Source organism: Rhizophagus irregularis, chromosome 3, assembly GCF_026210795.1.
Source record: "Rhizophagus irregularis chromosome 3, complete sequence".
NCBI classification, from domain to species: domain Eukaryota; kingdom Fungi; phylum Glomeromycota; class Glomeromycetes; order Glomerales; family Glomeraceae; genus Rhizophagus; species Rhizophagus irregularis.
In genome coordinates this window covers 3,406,885-3,426,182 of record NC_089431.1, presented here as the reverse complement: position 1 = coordinate 3,426,182, position 19,298 = coordinate 3,406,885, and the positions used below count along the sequence as shown (strand labels likewise).

The 19,298-nt window shown below is 28.1% G+C and overlaps 5 protein-coding genes across 5 annotated transcripts; 2 read left to right on the top strand and 3 right to left on the bottom strand.

Moving 5' to 3' along the window:
• The first annotated feature begins 1,300 nt into the window (after positions 1 to 1,300).
• On the top strand, positions 1,301 to 2,341 carry OCT59_020866 (uncharacterized protein). The gene is made up of 5 exons (XM_025316631.2): positions 1,301 to 1,464; positions 1,561 to 1,575; positions 1,656 to 1,730; positions 1,813 to 1,863; positions 1,947 to 2,341. Exons 1-5 carry the CDS (start codon positions 1,352 to 1,354, stop codon positions 2,242 to 2,244), a joined length of 552 nt encoding a protein of 183 aa, XP_025180171.1. The 5' UTR covers positions 1,301 to 1,351; the 3' UTR covers positions 2,245 to 2,341.
• Positions 2,342 to 9,243: 6,902 nt separating this feature from the next.
• OCT59_020865 (uncharacterized protein) lies at positions 9,244 to 9,690 on the bottom strand (the record flags this gene model as incomplete). The annotated part of the gene is made up of 2 exons (XM_066149451.1): positions 9,244 to 9,498; positions 9,679 to 9,690. 2 exons carry the CDS (start codon positions 9,688 to 9,690, stop codon positions 9,244 to 9,246), a joined length of 267 nt encoding a protein of 88 aa, XP_065990354.1.
• A 2,665-nt stretch (positions 9,691 to 12,355) lies between these two features.
• On the bottom strand, positions 12,356 to 12,709 carry OCT59_020864 (uncharacterized protein; the record flags this gene model as incomplete). The annotated part of the gene is made up of 1 exon (XM_066149450.1): positions 12,356 to 12,709. The coding sequence occupies one exon, from the start codon at positions 12,707 to 12,709 to the stop codon at positions 12,356 to 12,358; it is 354 nt and encodes a 117-aa protein (XP_065990353.1).
• Positions 12,710 to 14,219: 1,510 nt separating this feature from the next.
• On the bottom strand, positions 14,220 to 16,890 carry OCT59_020863 (uncharacterized protein; the record flags this gene model as incomplete). The annotated part of the gene is made up of 3 exons (XM_066149448.1): positions 14,220 to 14,242; positions 15,313 to 15,486; positions 16,626 to 16,890. The coding sequence occupies 3 exons, from the start codon at positions 16,888 to 16,890 to the stop codon at positions 14,220 to 14,222; spliced, it is 462 nt and encodes a 153-aa protein (XP_065990352.1).
• A 1,079-nt stretch (positions 16,891 to 17,969) lies between these two features.
• OCT59_020862 (uncharacterized protein) lies at positions 17,970 to 18,950 on the top strand. The gene is made up of 5 exons (XM_025308440.2): positions 17,970 to 18,074; positions 18,144 to 18,177; positions 18,259 to 18,363; positions 18,438 to 18,650; positions 18,721 to 18,950. Exons 1-5 carry the CDS (start codon positions 18,043 to 18,045, stop codon positions 18,862 to 18,864), a joined length of 528 nt encoding a protein of 175 aa, XP_025180168.1. The 5' UTR covers positions 17,970 to 18,042; the 3' UTR covers positions 18,865 to 18,950.
• Positions 18,951 to 19,298: the final 348 nt, after the last annotated feature.

Genomic DNA, 19,298 nt, shown 5'->3' with positions numbered 1-19,298 from the left:
TTCAGATATAAAAAAAATACATTTATAGGATCTTTATTGATGCAAGAATTTAAATCAGTTATTAATCACATTATCAACTTCAAATTTTCTTATTAACTTGAATAAATCGCATATTCTCATAATTATAGATTCACTTATACCTTCAAGATCATGTTTTACTATCAAAGGAGATGGTCTGTTATTTCTCAAATTATGCCAGCATAAGAATAACCGCTCTCCATATTAAAATAAGGTTATGCATAACGAGCGAACAAAAGTATTTTACAGTTTTATTAGTAAAAACGCCCGGTGATGTCTAGGCACTATGTACCCTACTACTATATATATTTTTAAGCCCTATATATGGCACCATCAAGTAGACCTAATAAATTCAATGCCTAGAGGATTCAATAGCGATAATATACCTAATAAATTAAACCTATCAAATTAAATAAATTACATATTTGATATGTTTAATGTTATGTACTTTTAATAAATACAAAAAAATGAATATGTTTTTTTTCGTTTTACGTATATTAAAGTAGGTTTATAGCTCCCGAAATTTTAAGAGGAAAGGAATATACTCAAACGAGTGATATTTATAGATTCACCATGATTTGTCATAGGATTGAGACCAGAATCTAATCTTAAACTCTTCCGTCAATTTTTTACACAATTAATCTGAAGAATTTCAGAAGTTATTTTATGATGAATTTTAAATAGAGATTGTTAATAAAATTCTGTAATCTATGAACGAAAGGGTAGACTAAGATTTTAAAATCTTCCGGTCGAAATAAGTAGTGATGTATTCAACTGGCAGGAATTACTGATGTTAAATAGGTATTTAAAAGGTTAATATGACAATTAAAATTTAATCACGTGTTTTTAAAGAATAATTGTAGTTTGAATATATAAATCACGTAAACTACGAAACTTTATATATATACAAAAAACCTAAATAGCTAATTTAACATATTATTCTTCCTAATGGATTTCCTCCCTAATACTTTCGAATTAAACATTACGTAAATGTTGCTTTAAAATCACATTTAAGATGGACCATTTAGTAATTTAATATGCGCCAAAGTTCCTTTTCGCAAACAAGGATAACAGACACAATACTATTCTGGTAATAAATAACAATTTTATTTTTCCTCAATTAGAAAAGGTCATTTACGCAATTACGTTGTACGTGGCACTTGCATATACATTTATTCATCCTTCAATCTTATGCAAGGTACATTACGTTCCCTGTTTTTTACTTTTATTATTTTTTTTTGAATTTTCTTTTATTTTTTATTTTTTTTATTTTTTTTTTGGCAAAAATTAAATATTACGATATTATTCAGAAATACCTAAATTAGAATCGGTCATGGATCCGAAAGTGACCGAACTAAGTAGTAAAGATCAAAATGATTTATCTGTAAATAGCGTGGGAAAAACTGAAGAACCGAATAACGATAAATCACTTACCGATGATTTAAGGTAAGAAAAAATCTTTTTAATAACTTCGTCGAGTTTCTCTTATTTATTATTTTTTTTTTACTTATTAAATACTGCTTTTTTTGCTTTTTTTTTAAGTCGAAAAACAACAAGGTATGAACGGCAAATTTTGACGTGCGATAAATTTTTATTCATAGATATTAATTTATTGGTAATACATAATATATTTTTAGACAAGAAACAAAAGAGAGTCGTTCATCAAGTTCTTCAATAAGTCAATTACCAGAACAACAAACGGTAGATTATATGTAAGCTATCTGTCTTATAGTACATTTAATATTAATACCTTTTATTAACATTTAGCATCAAATAATATTTATTATCACTTAGGCAAACATCTTCAGAAGAATCATCTACTGAACAACCTGAAGATGGTTCTAGGTTGGCCATTATTTGTCATATTCTATCATTATTTTGTTAATAAATATATCTTTATATGACTCTCAAATTCTATTTATTTAAAGGAAACGTGGTAAAAAGAGAGTAACGAATAATCCTAATCCTGGTCGCGGAAATGAGTTTAAAAGAATATCAAAACGTGTTAAGGTTAAATGGAATGAACGGGAGTTGCATGCACTTGAAGAAGGTATACGTCAATATGGTAAATCTTGGACAAATATAAAAAAGAAATATGGAAGTGAAGGTCAAGTTCTTGAGCGCCGAACTCAAACGCAACTGAAAGATAAGGCTCGTTCTGAATTGGTTCGTCGATTACGAGATGGAGTTGAACTTGGTGACTTTGAGATCATGGATAGTATATAATTTTTGATTAAAATATATCTAGTAATAGCGTAAAGAAATTTAATGTTTAAAAAATTTCTTTAATGAATAAAATATACAATATAACGAATTCTCAGTTTACGAAACTTTTTGGTAAAATAAATTTATTCATAAAAATGATACACAAATAAATAAACAAATCAATTGCTGTTTGATTTACATTTAATAAAAACTTTTATGAGGGTTATTTATCAGATCTAGCGATCGGTATAATTCTTTTCCGTGGTGTGGTAACCGCAACGCGAGAAAGAAGTAATCTTATATCCTCAGAAATGATAAATAATAGCCTTCTTTATTATCATAGTTATTTAAAAATAATGCAAGTTAAATATTTACTTTATATTTCCTTTCGCGATATGAAAAATGACTAATAGTACCGCATGATCATGTAGTACAATGATTTTGACATCATACTGTATTCCCACAATATCAATATCTTAATATAAAATTATTTAAAAATATAAATCATGTCGGACATATAATTACGCCAATCTATTGATCACAAAGCCACTCGATCAATATTAGTCATTTTTTTACTCACGTCGCGATTTTATATACCCTCAACATATATATATACCACCAGTTTTCTCTCTAAAAAAAAAAAATACTTCCAAAACCATTTTCAGAACACCATACACACTCACACACAGCCCAAGCTACCTGTACAATAGGAGAAATAGGAGCGCAACCTAAGCAGCTCTCTGCCACGCAATGCTTGAAAAGCTTATTGTCGTCACCTCATTCAAGCTAAGGTAAGACGAAAGTCTCAAATTTTCTCCTTGCACTTCTTAGCGAAGACCGCAAGTCTTGACGCGGGTCAAGACAGTTAAAATTTTGATCAAAGCTAATAGTAAATATTTATTATTTTATATACTTATTTTCTTAGAGATACGCCCATTCAAAATTTTAAAATAATTTTCTCCGAGTAGCGGGAAATTATTTTCTACCTTGTCAAAAACTAGACCGTAATATCAATGCCGCAGTACCGCTTATGGAGTTCTTGAAAAGAGTGCGTATCAAGTATTAAAAACGCGAAACGCGAATATTTACCAGTTACAGCACTAGACAACAGACGAAAGCTCTTCATTACCGGTTTTCTAGATGAGTGTGAAATGGCTCAGTAGATTTTAAAAGAGGTGTGTATTTTTTATTTTGCAAAGTGGGTAACTTCCTAAGCTAAAATTAGAACGGATAACTCATCGAGTCGGGGAGTTCACAAATTTTACTTAGGAGGGTACTGGATTTATTTGTTTGGGTTGGGTAAGGGTGAGCAAAGTGGGTAATTCCTATGAAATTACCTGCTTTTTCTTTTTATTTTATTTTTATTTTTATTTTTTTATTCCCCTTTTTTTATTCCCCTTTTTTTCTTTTCTTTTTTTTTATTTCTCTTGTTCACTTGATAACCAACTCAAGCAAATAACATCCTACTTTGTTATTGATAAAGTCTGCTAATTCTAAAGGAGGAATTGGCTATGTCTTCTTTACCATTAAATAAAATTTAGCACACTATTAATAATTTCTTCTTTCTTATAATAGGTAAATGCGGAGATTTACAATCACTGGTAGAATGAAGAAATTTCAACTTCAAAAGGAATAATATATGGTAAATAATTAATTTGAAAATTATTCCAAGAATATTATATAATACTAATTATGAATAAACTGAATCATTTACCACTAAGATTATATTTTCTCTCATATAGAATGCAGATGACACTGGTGCAAAACATTTTCCGGTAATAGTAGATTAGACGTTGATGAAGTTCAAAGTCTTTACCAAAGGTTTTAACGAGCTAAAAGGTCAATTCAATTTTAGCCAGAGGAGCTAAGAAACTCATAATTGAAAAGATAACAAACTAAAAGACATACTCAGTTTTTACCGTCCTAAATTGTTGTATCCACTCGTAGATAGAAGTAACATCGGAACTTGCACCAATAATAAGTAAGAGACTTGTTAGAGTTTTTTTCACCATAATCCCCACTACTGGTTTTTACTTTTTCGAACCAGATATTTGCATCAAATTTGGTCTGATCTCTTTTTTTTCGCGTTAAAGCAGGTCCCTCCCAGTTCGTAAACACAAGATTCGAATCTTTACCTTGGAAAGTTTGGCCGATTTGCTTAATGGTGTCCGAATTTCCTTTGATGGAAATCATAACGATATACGCAGTCATGGTCTCAAGAAGAGTTGAATGTTCGACGAAGAGTGGTTCAATTTTTTAAAACTAGAGCTTTTGTACAACGTATTCTTCAGTAGAAACACTTTTTATATCTTTCTTTCTTGACATTAACTCTCCAAAGTTTTATATCGCTAGTATTTTTAACATCTTTCTTATCACCGAGAAATTCCCTGAGAATTGCAAAAGGGTATTTTAATTTACCAAACTCGACAGAACTTCCATTATCATTATTATAAATGGGAATTGGAATTAAACTATCAGTGTTTAGAAATAAACAATTAAATAATGCTTCAATTACAGTGAAAAGTAGTTGCAAATCTGTAGCAACTACACAGATTTCACATATTTATTACAATATATTTTTCAGATTCTTTTGAACTATTTACCATTTATTAATTATTCACTTCGACACAAATTTTGTATAATAGTTTAAATTATATTCTTTATCTATTTTTAGTTGATAAAGATTTTAGTGAACCGAATATTTGCCTGACGGAACGATCATATTCCTATTAAAATAGCTAATATTACTCAAACATTAAATTAACATGATGTTAGACGATTTCAAAAAAATTAATATTACGATTATTTTGTATGCATATTGATATTAAATTGATTTTTTTTTTACTCATTAAAACTTACATTGTTTGATCGTAAATTTAGAAAAGATAATAGAAGAGCCTTAATTATCTTTTCAAGTGGAGCGAAGGGTGAACGCAAAATTTAATCTTATATGAGTGATTTATATTTTGAATTAATTATTAATGTAATATTCATTTCGCTTTGAATCAAAATTTTCCTTTTAATCTTTTTACCATAAACTAAATTATTAGCAAATTAAATAGATAGATAAAACGTGATTTATTTTTATGCTATGTATCTAATCTATGGTACAAACATGTGACTTAAAAAAAAAACTATTCTAAAATTTTTTTCTCAACGCATCGTTTTTCATAAAAAAACATATTCCAAAAAACTGTAAAATGTGTTATGTTGCTAAATCTATATAAAAATTATCAAAACTGTGTATTGAACAATTCAATATACAAGAAACTGTTATCCTTTATTACCGATGAGGGAATTAATTTTCTTTGTATATAAATGGATCAAATAAATAAATAATTGAGTCTCCCTTTCATTTTAGAATCTCTGCTAGAAAATAAAAAAGAATGAACGGTCAAAATTCCATTGATCAAAGTCGGTTGAAAGTTGTGAAAAATTAGGTTCTTCTACAATGATAAAGTTCTAAAATTGAACATCAAAGTAAGCAAGCTCAGATATGATTGTTTTGATAAGACGTATAATATATCAATTTTTTTTTTTTTTTTATGAAATAGAATTCTCTAACAAGTTTTTAAACCGAAATGGCTTAAAATCTCTTATTGATATAATGAATAATTTTAATTCTTGCATATGCATTGACATCAATGCAAATTCTTATGCATAATCATGGATAGGAAGATTTAGGTTCTGATTTAATAAGGTAGAAGAACAAAGTGATCAAAGTATACGTTTTTTTTCCGTCTTAAATAATTTTTTTATCTAATTAAATTTTTTTTCGTTAGATGATGGTTTAGTGAAGCAACATTAGGGAATATTTGCAGACCTGCCATAGTATAATTATTAAATTAGCCATAGCAGATAAAAATTCTGCAACTTCAACGATAAAATTATACGGTATTGATGATATATTACATTACATGATGCAATGATAAAGCAACCAACAACTTTCAACGTCTTTCATTTGCTGATTATGTCTTTTGCTCGAATAGTTTATGTTTAATCAATGCTTTATACTGGATGTAAGTAATATTAGATATATTACTAATTCTTTACGTAATTTATATCTTACTCTAATATAACTTTTTTCCATTCTTTTTAGATACGACATCAACATCATTTTAACCTTTATTATTGGCCTTTGGAAAGATTCATTACATAACAGTCAAATCATTTTCAGCTATGGAATGTAATGGAAGTGACGGTTGATGATATCAGCTTTGCATTAAGAGACGAGGCGATAAAACAATTATATGAATTTGAAAAAGATATGTTGAAAGTTGAATTTAAAGTTATTAGAGATGAACAATTAAAAGAATTATGATTTATTGAGTAAAATCCAGTGTTATCAAAGATTATTTGGATTTTAATTTATTACAAGATATTACAATATATACATATTTTTGTAGTAGGTTATGTACAGAATCGTACGAATTCGTAAAAATTCAAAATATTAAATGACAACAAATCTTAGGTAAAAAGACTATGGTTAATAAAAATAGAGATTTTATAGATTAAGTCCTTTTATATTATAAATAGTATCAAATATTTAAGTGATTTGTTTTGTTTTAAAAAAAAATAAATAAACGAATGATTTTTTTTATTAAAATGTTATCTTTTGATTTTAGTCAACTTTAACTTAGACACTGCTCTCCGAGTTGTATATGTTAAACAAAGGGAGCAAGAAACAACTTCTAACCCTCTACTGGTCCATGGTCCTTGGAATTGACGAGTTAAATAATTTCATTGGAGGAATTATGTGTAAACCACCTACAAACATTTATTTCATTCCTATCCTGGCTGGAACGATTGAAGGATACATAAAAAATTGTCTTTCAGGTTCTATGCATGAACCACTTTTCCTTCCACTACATAAGGAAAATTTAAAAAAGTTACAATTAAAAAAGAGAAAAATTTAAAAGAAATGTTATAAAAAATTTTTTAACATATGTAAAGTTCTAAAAATTATATTTCATTTTGCATTTTAAATAGTATAATTTTTTATAAAAAGATACGTTCATACGTTCAATATCATTTCAATATGTATATATAAATACAATTATACATTATAATAAATTTATTACAGCACGTTTCAAACGAAAAACGGTGATGATTGCATTGTATATACAGTATACTAACTGAATACGTAAAAAAAGAAGAATTGCTAATAAAACATTAAATAATTTTTGAGATGAAATAGATTCAAATAAAAAAATTAATTTATTCGTAATCCTTAGATTTTGATTTTCAAGAAATTTTACTTGCAAAAAGTTATTCTAAAAATACTTAGTTTATGATTTACATTTCCTAAAACAAAACACTAATCGTTCGCCATCAAAACTCTGTATATATTATAATTTTGACTGGTATCATTAGAAGATTGGGGATTTCTTGACTCAAGGCTTGAGATCCTATCGATGTCGTTCACACCAATCCCAATATGCCTGTGTTTCAATCTCTGCATTATAATTAATAACTTTTTCGCTAATACAGTTTAAAAGCATCACGTCAAAATAAATAATATACTTAAAGACTTCTCTTTGTGTAAATGTTTTTTTAACAATTACTTTATGATTCATTGTAAATTAGGTAGAATTTTCTATTTTTATTTTATAATATATTGAATGAACTTTGAAAAAAAAAGAAAAGAAATTAGCGTAACGTATATGTTTGTTTAAAAAATGAATATACCTTAATCAAATTATCATAATAATAATTAACACCATTTTCAGTTACCTTGGTTATAGCTTGAACCGTTTTCCATTATCTTGAGACGTGAAACATTAAAAAAAAATCGTATGACAAAAGGATATTTTGAAGCGTGGAAAAAAATGAAGGAGACGTGGCTTATCAAAAAGTTCCACCAAATTAAATAGCACGTCATTTAATATCAAACATTTTGGAGAAATACTATACACGCTAAAAAATTGTAAATTGTAAAAATATAAAATTTATTATCTTCATTAAATCCAAAGTTGTACCCGGAAATATAAAAAGAAGCCATAACTCATAACATAGGAGAAACTATAAAATAGGAATTAAAGAGTATAACTTATTATTCTATGATAGATCAGGCACATAAAGCTAACCTGCCAGTTTCTCTTTAATGTCTACCTCTAGTCCCTTTGCTACTAATCCTCTACTAAGTAAAAAAAAATAAAAACAATACATTAAAAAAATTAATGTTAATCAAAAAAGCGAATGTATCAAATTTACCGCAGCGGCCTCATTTCAAAACCATAATAATAATTTGTGACATTTTATTATGAAGAACGCGTAAATCACATGAATATAGTAAAGTAGTATGGTACGATATAATATAATAAGTAAGGTATTATTAATTATGTACAGGTACAATGGGTACGATGCCAATCGTACCGAAATACTATAGGAACATGAATAGCCTTTGGGTGGGTATTATTAGTTATATTATAGACGAAATTAATACTAATTTTATAAAAAAATTTCTAACTTTTTAATGATAAAAAAGAAGTTTAGTGTAAGATCGAAAGCATACCGGTTAAAGTTTCATATCTAAAAAGCAATAAAGCACAATACCGTAACAAATACATACACAAGAACATACTACCGCCTAAATGTTACGCAATGACAATTTATTGAGATCGTGTAGTGAGTTATTGCAATTTTAAGCATAAGCGTAACCCGCGCGTTACTTTGTTAATCATTTTTCCGTATATTAATTAAAATAATTAAAAGTGCTAGGTAACTATTATTAGTCATGGACTCATGGTGCATGATGAACTGCTGATATTGATATCTGATAAATTGCGCGATACGACGATACGTCTCTGAGTTACTTATATTTTGAATAGCTTTTTATAATAGTTACGTAACAATTGTTACGCAACATACGCAACATACAAATTGAAGGAGATAAGGTGGTACACGGTTTCGGCAAAAATTTCTCCAGTCCTGCGGATCAGCCAAATAACTCCTTTAATCAAATCAATCCAATCAATCTGTCCAAATATAAAATGTTCCTTTCATTTTGTGTGTCCATCGTTATCTAACTTTGTTGTTTTCTATACTCTCTTTTTTGATATCCAGCTTTTCCATCATATCTATCATATCTTCCAGCTCTTCCTTTTCTATATTTTCGTCCTTCGTATTTGTATCTGTTGCCGTTGTTGTCGTTATCTTTCTTATATCTAAACCTTTCTCTGTTCTCGTATCTGTTGTTAAATCTTCTATATCCTGATTTATAACCTCTTCCTCCTGCGTTGAAATTTCCAGTAGTTCTCGTATAAGTTTTTCTCCCTTTGAAAAAACATTGCGTTGTTGTGTGGTTATTTCTTCCGCATATTTCGCATCTTTTCTCGTTGTGTCTATTGGTAGTGATTCATGATCCGTAATCCGATCGGATCAACAAAAATATGATCAGTTTAGATCAAATCCGGATCGATATAACCCACTGATTATTTTTTTTTATAAATAAACCACTTTTTGCATATTTTTTTTTAACAACGTTTTTTATATTTTTTATAACGACGTTTTTTATATTTTTCTTTACTTTTATAACAACATTTTTATATTTTAACTTTTATAACGACGTTTTTTATATTTTTTTTATAAAGACGTTTTTATATTTTAAATATTTTTCTTTTACTTTTATAACGAAATTTTCTTTTCTCTTTTTTTTACACGACGTTTTTTATATTTTTTCTTTACTTTTATAACGACGTTTTTATATTTTAAATATTTTCTTTTACTTTTATAACGAAATTTTCTTTTCTCTTTTTTTTACACGACGTTTTTATATTTTAAATATTTTCTTTTACTTTTATAACAACATTTTCTTTTATAACGAGATCTCTTTTTTTTTACAACGAGGTCTCTCTCGTTTTTTCTTTTTTTTTACAAGGTCTCTTTTTTTATAACGAGGTATCTCTCTCGTACAAAAAGAGTTTGTTTTGCAGTTTTATTAGTAAAAACGCCCATTTCCTGACGATGTCTAGGTTTTACATCTGGTCGTCACGCGTAACGAGGTACTCTCTCGTATAAAAAGAGTTTGTTTTGCAGTTTTATTAGTAAAAACGCCCATTTCCTGACGATGTCTAGGTTTTACATCTGGTCGTCACGCGTAACGAGGTATCTCTCTCGTACAAAAGGAGTTTGTTTTGCAGTTTTATTAGTAAAAACGCCCGTTATTTCTGGTGATGTCTAGGTTTTACATCTGGTCACCAGTATAATGAAGATGGTTGAACTTTCTAGACAATTGTATAATATGATATACATAATGTGACTGTAGACGACCTTGGTTTATTGGAAACGTGATAAACCCATAGCATATGCCCTTGTCTTCCGGCTGGTCAGCCATAGCATCTCTCTGAGTTTGCCGATTGGTGTTTGAGGTCATATCTCTAGAGTTCTTCCATATTTTAAGGTGTTTCTCTTCTTTTACTGTTTCTTTTCTTTCTCCTGTGTTTAAAAGATTAAGCAAACAGAATTTTTTTAAAATCTTATCCTGGTGGAGAGCATGTCTATGCTTTGACTAGTTCGATTCTAGTCTAAGATCTTGACAATTTATTTTAATTTTTTTTTTTTTGAAAATATTAAGAGGCTCTTTAACAAATTTAGGGCGAAAATCATTTGGGATTTCAATTTAAATTCACAAAATAAATACTATCCTATTTACATTTCTCACTAATTAACAAACTTTAGTATATACAGATAATAAGAAATGATTGGATAGAATTATTGAAACGGATTAAAAGATGAATCTAAGATTTAGAATATAGGGTTAAAATAAGATTTTGGATGAGAACCTTCTTTAGTTTTCTATTTTAAAATTTAAATTCAAAAAGTTTTTAATAGTCGATATAAAGTTAAGAAATTGGTTCTCATACTTAATTTGATGCGACGCACAGATTTTGATTTCTATAATAAAAAATTTTAAACCAAAATTTGAGATTGAAATAGCGTCAAAACCTTTATATATTAAAAAAAATTGTATTGTGTATTTATTTATATATCAAGTTAGTTCATTTTGATTCGAGCAATGTCTCATTTTTTAAAAAACGAATTTATATGTATCTTGACATGTATAATTATTATATTAGAAATTAAATGATCATTTGGGTTTCCTTTTTTTATTGCGTCCTAATAGAATATCGTTAATATGAGATTTAAAAACGCGTCCGTCGGCAAGATATACTTTCTTCAACTTCACAAATTAAAGTGATCCATTCTCCTAATTTTTTATTCAAGTAAGAAGCGTTTGGACGTTTTTCCGGATCATCGTCCCAACATTGTTGCATTAATTCTGCATAAAATTTTGGTGTATCCTCTGGAATTTCAAGCTTTTCATCATTACAAATGCTTTTTGCTAAATTAATATCATGAGCTCTATTATACCAAGGTCTTTTCCAGTTGAAAATGTATTCATGGTAATACCAAATGAATATATATCAGAAGCAGTACTATAATCTTAACCACGTAAAACTTCCGGCGTAGTACTGTATATGGTAAAACCCCACATATGCTTTTATTTTCATGGTAATAACATGGACCGTGAAGACCCACATCAGCAATACGAGTACCTATCAAAAATTTTCGTCAAGTAAATCCATGAAGACTTTTCCTTCAGCATGAATCTTTTTAAGCCCTCTAGCGTTTTCCCATAATGTATCGATTATATTAATCCAAGAAAGGATTCCATTGGAACGATCAAGGTATTGATACAAGTTGCCGTTTTTGTAGTATTTCATAACAATCATATAATTAGATGTCGTAATTTCAAATGTGTCAGCCAATAAATCCAATTGTAAACACTTGCGATATGCTTTAATTTGAAATTAAAAATAAATGCAGAATGCAGAATGAATTATGAATATTGTATAATTTGATATTTAAGAGGTGTTGTTGAGCAAAGTTTATTTATCAGTAAATCAATTTTAAAAGCGGACCGCGGACGGGAAACGATGCACATGATATCAATCGTTTACTTTCAACCAATAGGATTTTGTTTTGCTTATCATGTGATCTACCATATATAAAAATCTTCGATATTTAAAAAAAATATGTTCTTTCATAAAAAATAAAATAGCAACTGGTATACCACCGTATTTAACGTTAATTACCTGATTAATGAAAGAACTCGAAATTTTCTGAACTATCAAGACGTTTCAAAGCAACAGTCATGGACCCGCTCGAGCCCACTCTTGCGCAACATCATCCCAATTCCATCTTTGGTCCTTCCGTCCAAAGTACCAATGTATTTTACCATTTCAAATTTTTCGAACGGGATCCACTCCAAATAATCACAAGTTTGAGGGGCATTAAGTTGAGTATAACGGATTAATTCATCAATCTCTTTATTCTCAGATGTCCAATAAAGAAAGTTTTCCTTCATGGAATTGGTTTCACAATCCTTACACCATCCGAAAGAGATTCTGGGTTTACCATATTCTGGACAGGTTTTAAGTTCTCTTGGGATAAATTTATTTTTTTGACAATAATCTTCTTCCATTGATAATCGAAAAGCGGACTAAAAGTTGACATATTTAAATATTTATACGTAATAGCGAAATTTTAAACTGTAAAAGAAATACTGTAATCTTCATGTTATTAAATATCATCTTGTGGGATCTGCCGAGTAATTCTTTTATCATATGAAATTTCAAGTTGTTTGCCCTGCAACTTATGCATCTTGTTCTTCGCCTTTGTGAATTCAGAATTACTCATTGCTATCAATCCTAGCAACAACTCAAATCTTCAACAGTTATATTGACATCAAAAATGCATAATAAAAAAATATATTGTTTTGTCATTACTTTGAGTAACAATATGCTAAAATCTTATCATAATATATAATATCATAATTACGCAATGCATTTAAATGTTAAATGTTACATACCCTGTAATAATTTTAATTTTTTAAAATAGATTTGTGGAAAATATTAATGTGTAAATGGACGTAATTTTCAGATCAATCTCAACATTTTTTTGAACCATTACAATGATATAAAACGAAATTCACAAAGATAATCTCTTGTAATACAATATCAAAAGCGGCTACTAGCAGCTTCTAACTTATTTCAATTTTAGCCGCTGAACCCATAAAATTATTTGTAAACTTGAGTTTCATCAATAACAATGATTATATTTATTACTCGTCTTGTAAAGAAATATTTTTTATTTCATTTTTTTTGAAATACTTTAATAAGAAAATTTGTCTTTGTATCTTAAAGGTGATATCCCTTATGTGAATAGTAATATATGAAAATTTTTACAAGCGATAAAAATATTATTAAAAGTTTAAATAAACCTAGGTAACGCAACAGACAACAAATAAAATTCTACTTATTTAAAACCGAAATTAAGAAATTACTAGCATTCCTTTTTTTTGTGAACTTACTTTATGAAGTAATATCTGATTTTAATTTCAATTTGGTTAACTGGATTATACACAATCAGCATCAACTTGCATCATGCAACTATTCTTACTGGTCGATGAATATGTTACATGATGTTCATTCTAAGCAAATAACCAAGATCGAAGCGTTTATAATTATCGTCTTAGGAAGTAAAATTTCGATAACCATAATTGCAATCAAAGATTATGGAATGAACCTGAAACCGAAATAGTAATATTTATAAATTTTCTAAGCAAGTTTCACATATAAAATTTATTTTTTTATTTTGAGAAATCGCTTATTATTAGTAAATACTGTAATATGATTATTTAGTAAATATTATATTTACTTATAAATTATTGATTTTTTTCTTTATACTGTAAAGTAGATTGTTGATCTTTATTAACCTTTCAAATATATAAATAGATGCCAAACATCGTAACATCGTATCGTCTTTGTTCTGTAAATCAATTAATAACTTACCAGATTTAGATCCGAACGGAGGTTAAGTACAAGGTTCTTGTATACTACAAATTAAATTTAAAGGTGCAAACACTAATTCTTTTACTACCGCTTATCAATTTTGATATAATAGTTTAAAAGGAACTGTGCATTTCATGAATTTCAGATTTCTTTCATAAGTATAACTAAAATGTTTGATAAACCAATTAAAAGTACTATTCTAATCGAAAACTTATGGCCAAATATGAAATAATTGAATTATTTATACAGTAAAATTAAAAATCATCATCTGGATAACAAAAAGTAGCCATATGTTCTTGTCTATTAAGTTCATTCCTTGCAGAAGCATAATTTCATATTGACCAAAGGTTAGTCCGAAATTAATACTTCTACTATCAAGTTGTACGTACGTCTAATAATGATTACAAAAAAGTTGATTATAAATTATACAATTTTCACTAAATATATTATTGAAAAAAATAATTGTAAATTTACCTGAAAGGTCAATATTTAATATCCCAAGTCGTTTTACTCCTGGTTCATCACAGTACCCTATATTGTACTTTTGTGTATAGTAAATTGCAAAACTTTCACTTATCTGCTTGGACCCAGGTTTAAAATTGAAGGAAAAAGTTTGATCAGGTGTAATTTCAGTGTCTCGTTTGACTAAAGTCTTAAATTTACAATTTTTTCCATCATGAGTAAAATCATCACTACTTTTCCAGTTATATTGAATTTCATAAGTAAATTTAAGGAGTCTTGAGGAAATAACAAGTTTTAAGCCATCGAATTCAGTACCATACAAAATAGTTGATAATCCATAAATTACAGCTCCACGTACAACTGCTACTTCTGGGAGAGCAGGAACTGAAATATTATTCACTTGATGACTAAATTCTTCTTTTATTCTATTTTGTAAATATTTTCTTACACAAAAATCCCCAGTTAAAAATATGGTTGAGCAATTTTCTTTATTATTTAAAAGTTGTATATGTATTAAACGAATAATTCTATCAACAATAGGATCAAACATTTTTTTTATGTCATTATATTTAATTTCAATTATTTCTTCCATGATTTCCTTAATTTCTTCACTGACATGCCGTAGCAAATTTTGATCTTCATATAAAATGTCTAGTTCATAATTAAACTTCTTATCATCGCCTGTAAAAGATCTTTGTTATACGTCGATAGAAATTTTTGACCATGTATTGTAATCGTTCATAATTATTTTCTTTCAATAGATCTATGGTACAAGTTCCAAGTCTTTCACGTAAAAATTTAATAAATTCTTCATTAATCAATCTACTACCATAGAAGTCTCTAATCTGTACTGTAACTTTATCTATATGCAATGGATCATTTCTAACTAACTTACGAGTAGTCAAATTTGTAGTATATTTACCACAGTCAACAAACATAAATGTCTCTAAAAATTATGAATGAGTATTATTTGAATATTCTTTTAATTAAAATAATTAATAATCAAAACTTGCCTCCTATTTCACATTTAAAATAATTTTTCACACAATTTAATGCGGTAGCTTTAGCTGTAAATAAAGAAAAATTAATCACATTAAATTAATAAAGGCCTTATTTCTAAAATCCACTTACATTCTGTAGTAAATTGCAGTTTTTCTGAATCTCTATCTTTAATGAGGTCCGCATTATACACACATTGTCTCATAATAACCTTATCCATTCCTGAATATTCTGCAGGAATTGTAAGTACTAACAATACATCTTCAAAGTAGTCAAATCCATCCAAATGGCAAATCTTTTCTTTAATGAACTAAAAATTATTATTAAATAAGGTAGAAATTTTAAAATTAAAATTAAAATAATATTGGAATTACAGTATAATTCATACCATTCCGAATTCTCTAAGATAGTCAGTAATAGCCTTTTTGTAATCGATTGGGAGTTTTGGTTTTAAATTATCTGGTAAGTCACCCAGGTATAAATTGAACAATTTAACGGGTTCGCTATTTTGTTTTCTGTTTTTTAAAGCTCGAGCACCCCAGTACAACACATTATTAAATTCATCATCATATCGAAGAACTGTATTTGTTCTGAACTGACCAGTAACTCCCCAAGGCCAATTATCATTTGTATGCATATTTTCATCAATAACATGACAATAAGCGAATCCAGAATATGTTACCCCAAAATCTAGTCCGACCACAATTCTAATATCATCTAATCCTTTAAAGTGTATGAAATCGATTTAGTTTTGTTTAATCATTATTAATAATTTTTTTTATAAAAGTTCATTACCACATACCTTTACTATAATTTAAAGCGGTTGTTGGATTTTTATTAATATTACAATTTGTTTGTTTATTGTTTTCTTTAAATACATTAATAGTATTAATATCAATTTCGTCAACTTCCAATATTTTTAAATTTTTTTCCAAATTTTGAGAAATTACTTCAAGTCGTTGAATTTCTTTTTTTTTGTTTTTCTAAATTTAAATCATTTTGAAGTTTTTCAATTTGTTTATCTCTCGCTTGTAGTTTTACTTTTAAATCATTATTTAATAATACGAATTAAATTTGAGTTATTACGTGAGATTTCCTGATATTTTTTATTTGATTCTAAATTATTACGTGAAATTTCTTGATTTTTTTCATTTAATTCCAAATTAATACGTAAAATGTCTTGATTTTCTTCTTGAAGATTCTTATTGTGTTGTTTAATTCTTTGATTTTCTTCTAATAAATTTATAAATTTATCATTTAATTTTTTGAAACCAGTTTCAAGTTTTTCGACAACTTCATGTTGATTATAAGCAGGAAATAAGTTTTCAGAATTTGAGAATTCATTAGTCATGATGTTATTGCTTAAATTGTTTTAAATTTAACAAGTTTTTTTATTTAAAGCTTTTTTTAGCGAGAGTGACAACTTTATACTAAAAAATGGTTTCACAAATTCTGTAAATGTAACATACATCACATGAAAATCACTATACGTAATTATCATTAAAATTTAGCTTCGAATTTACATAATAAACCAATTTGTCTTTAATTCTTTTTTTTTTCATTTAAAATCACGTCACCAAATTCTGTGAAAAAAATTTTTTATCGCTCCGGACTCACCGTTTCCTAGTATTATATTCTCAGTAAAGGTAATTATGTAATTGTATAACATTTAACGAAAAAAAAATGATTTCAGAATAATATTGGGTAGTCTAAAAGTTTAAACACGTCTCACACGTGATCGTAGGTACTATAATAACTAAATTGTTTGCCTTGTTGTTCAGCTTTGATACGTATACATTTAAGCTCGCCAAGTGTTCACTCACGAATTTTAATAGAGAAATTATTTTAGCTTCAACTATTCTTTAGAGTTTAGAAGATAATCTCAGAGTAGAATTTGGAACCGGTTGTTTTAGAAGCGATTCATCGTTTTGACTCGAATTTTTATTCAGTTATAAACCGGTTTGATTTAATTGATAATCAGCTAGAGCTGGCTTAATATAACTGATAATTGGTTGAAACCAGTTCGGTTATCTCTAGTTTAATATGTCGATCACCAAAATTTTTGCAGCCGTGCATCGACTGCATCGTGCATACAATTTCATAATATACAGATGGAACATCAGGTTAGGTCACGTGCAGGTTACAAATAACGGTGACAAATAAAATCTGTCCGAACTCGCGCCAGCACGTGACTAAGTTATTTGCAAATGAGAGTGTGTAGATTTTAAGTCATGACTCATTGACTCATGAGTTGGTAGATTTATTACTAAATTAAGAAATTCCTAACAAATTTTTATATAATATATCCTTTTTTTATATGTAATTTATCTATTTTAGTAATGATTTGTGCACATTTTTTATGTTGTGTAACTGTGCACATTTAAAATCAAGTCATCCGATCCTTTAAATTGTCGCACAAAACATGTCTGACGATGGCCACATTGCGTCATTTCAAGAACTTTAGCAATCGTTTTGTATCAATCTAACAATTAAATTGTTGACTATGAACAACTTTTGTTGTTGTATCAATCTTAAGTAAGAAGAAATTGTACAAAATTTTTATGATTTTTGAATAAACATACATAACGCTCCATGTGTATTTAGATCGGGTGTCCTTTTTATTGCCGCTTTTGCAGTTGTAAGTTCATATTTGCAAAAACGATGGGAGCATTTTGTAATTCTTAATTGTACTTACCTCTGTCTCTACGAAACAATATAGTTTCTCAATCTTTCCTGTGTCACTTTTAGTTATGACACAAGACTCGCATTTTTCTATATTTTCAGGCTTATTGCTAGTGTTTTCGGATTCGTCGGTATAATTCTGGTAAATTTTCATAATCCCAAGTGTATCCTAAGGTTATCAAATTCTTCGCTAATGTCTGTTTTGCTTTAATTCAGGATAACATTTTATATTTTACAATTTTTGTCAATTACTATTTGGTCGCGGTAATTATTGACATCCTAGTGACCACTTTTTTTACTATATCAATTTTTTTTTATAGTCCTTCAGATTATTGTCAAAGAATATCAAATTATGAAACTTGTGTTGCCATTTATATAACTCTCAGAGTTCTTTTTACGTTATTAATAGTTTTCGCTGATATTATGCAGGTATTTAATGATTTAGGTGGTTTATTTTTCATGTATACAGTTTTCACTAACGATTGCTTTGCATCAATAGGTTTATTTCTGCTTTGCACTCTTTTCTTATTATGAAAAACTCTATGAAAAAAATAATAGAAGTGGTAGACTCATTAGTAACGATGGTAACGACGAAGTCTCTGCTCCAACATATGGTGCGGTTTCAGATCAAAGCATAGCCTGATGGTGTGATAGCTTATATTTCTGTAAATTGTATATGTAAATGATCCGAATCCAATAAAGTAATATAACATGGTCTACAAATTATAAAAATTATTGTACTTTTTAAAATATGTATTGGATATGATGCCTTCAAGAACTCGAGATTTTTCCAAAGATTATCGGTTTTCTTTGGTTCACACTGTACATATATATATATATGTATCAAATAAATGGAACAACAACAACGTATGTAATTAAAAAGATTTCGTTAATAGTTACATGTACTTTTTAATATTTAAGAGGAAATTTGTTATCCATATGTAAAATAAATCGTAATTTTATTTTTTTTTAGGTTTTTTTATTGGGAAATGTTGATATCCATCTGAATATAATTAAACTATGTGGGACATGGTACATCAACATACTGTACGATAAAGATCACAGATTTTGGACGTT

Bases quoted from the DNA above. Each gene is read 5' to 3' on its own strand.
- OCT59_020866 (XM_025316631.2), top strand. From the start codon at position 1,352: ATGGATCCGAAAGTGACCGAACTAAGTAGTAAAGATCAAAATGATTTA. The intron at 1,731-1,812 runs GTAAGCTATCTG...ATTATCACTTAG, and splicing joins CAACAAACGGTAGATTATAT to GCAAACATCTTCAGAAGAAT. The intron at 1,864-1,946 runs GTTGGCCATTAT...ATTTATTTAAAG, and splicing joins CAACCTGAAGATGGTTCTAG to GAAACGTGGTAAAAAGAGAG.
- OCT59_020862 (XM_025308440.2), top strand. From the start codon at position 18,043: ATGAACAACTTTTGTTGTTGTATCAATCTTAA. The intron at 18,178-18,258 runs GTAAGTTCATAT...GAAACAATATAG, and splicing joins TTATTGCCGCTTTTGCAGTT to TTTCTCAATCTTTCCTGTGT. The intron at 18,364-18,437 runs GTAAATTTTCAT...GCTTTAATTCAG, and splicing joins GATTCGTCGGTATAATTCTG to GATAACATTTTATATTTTAC.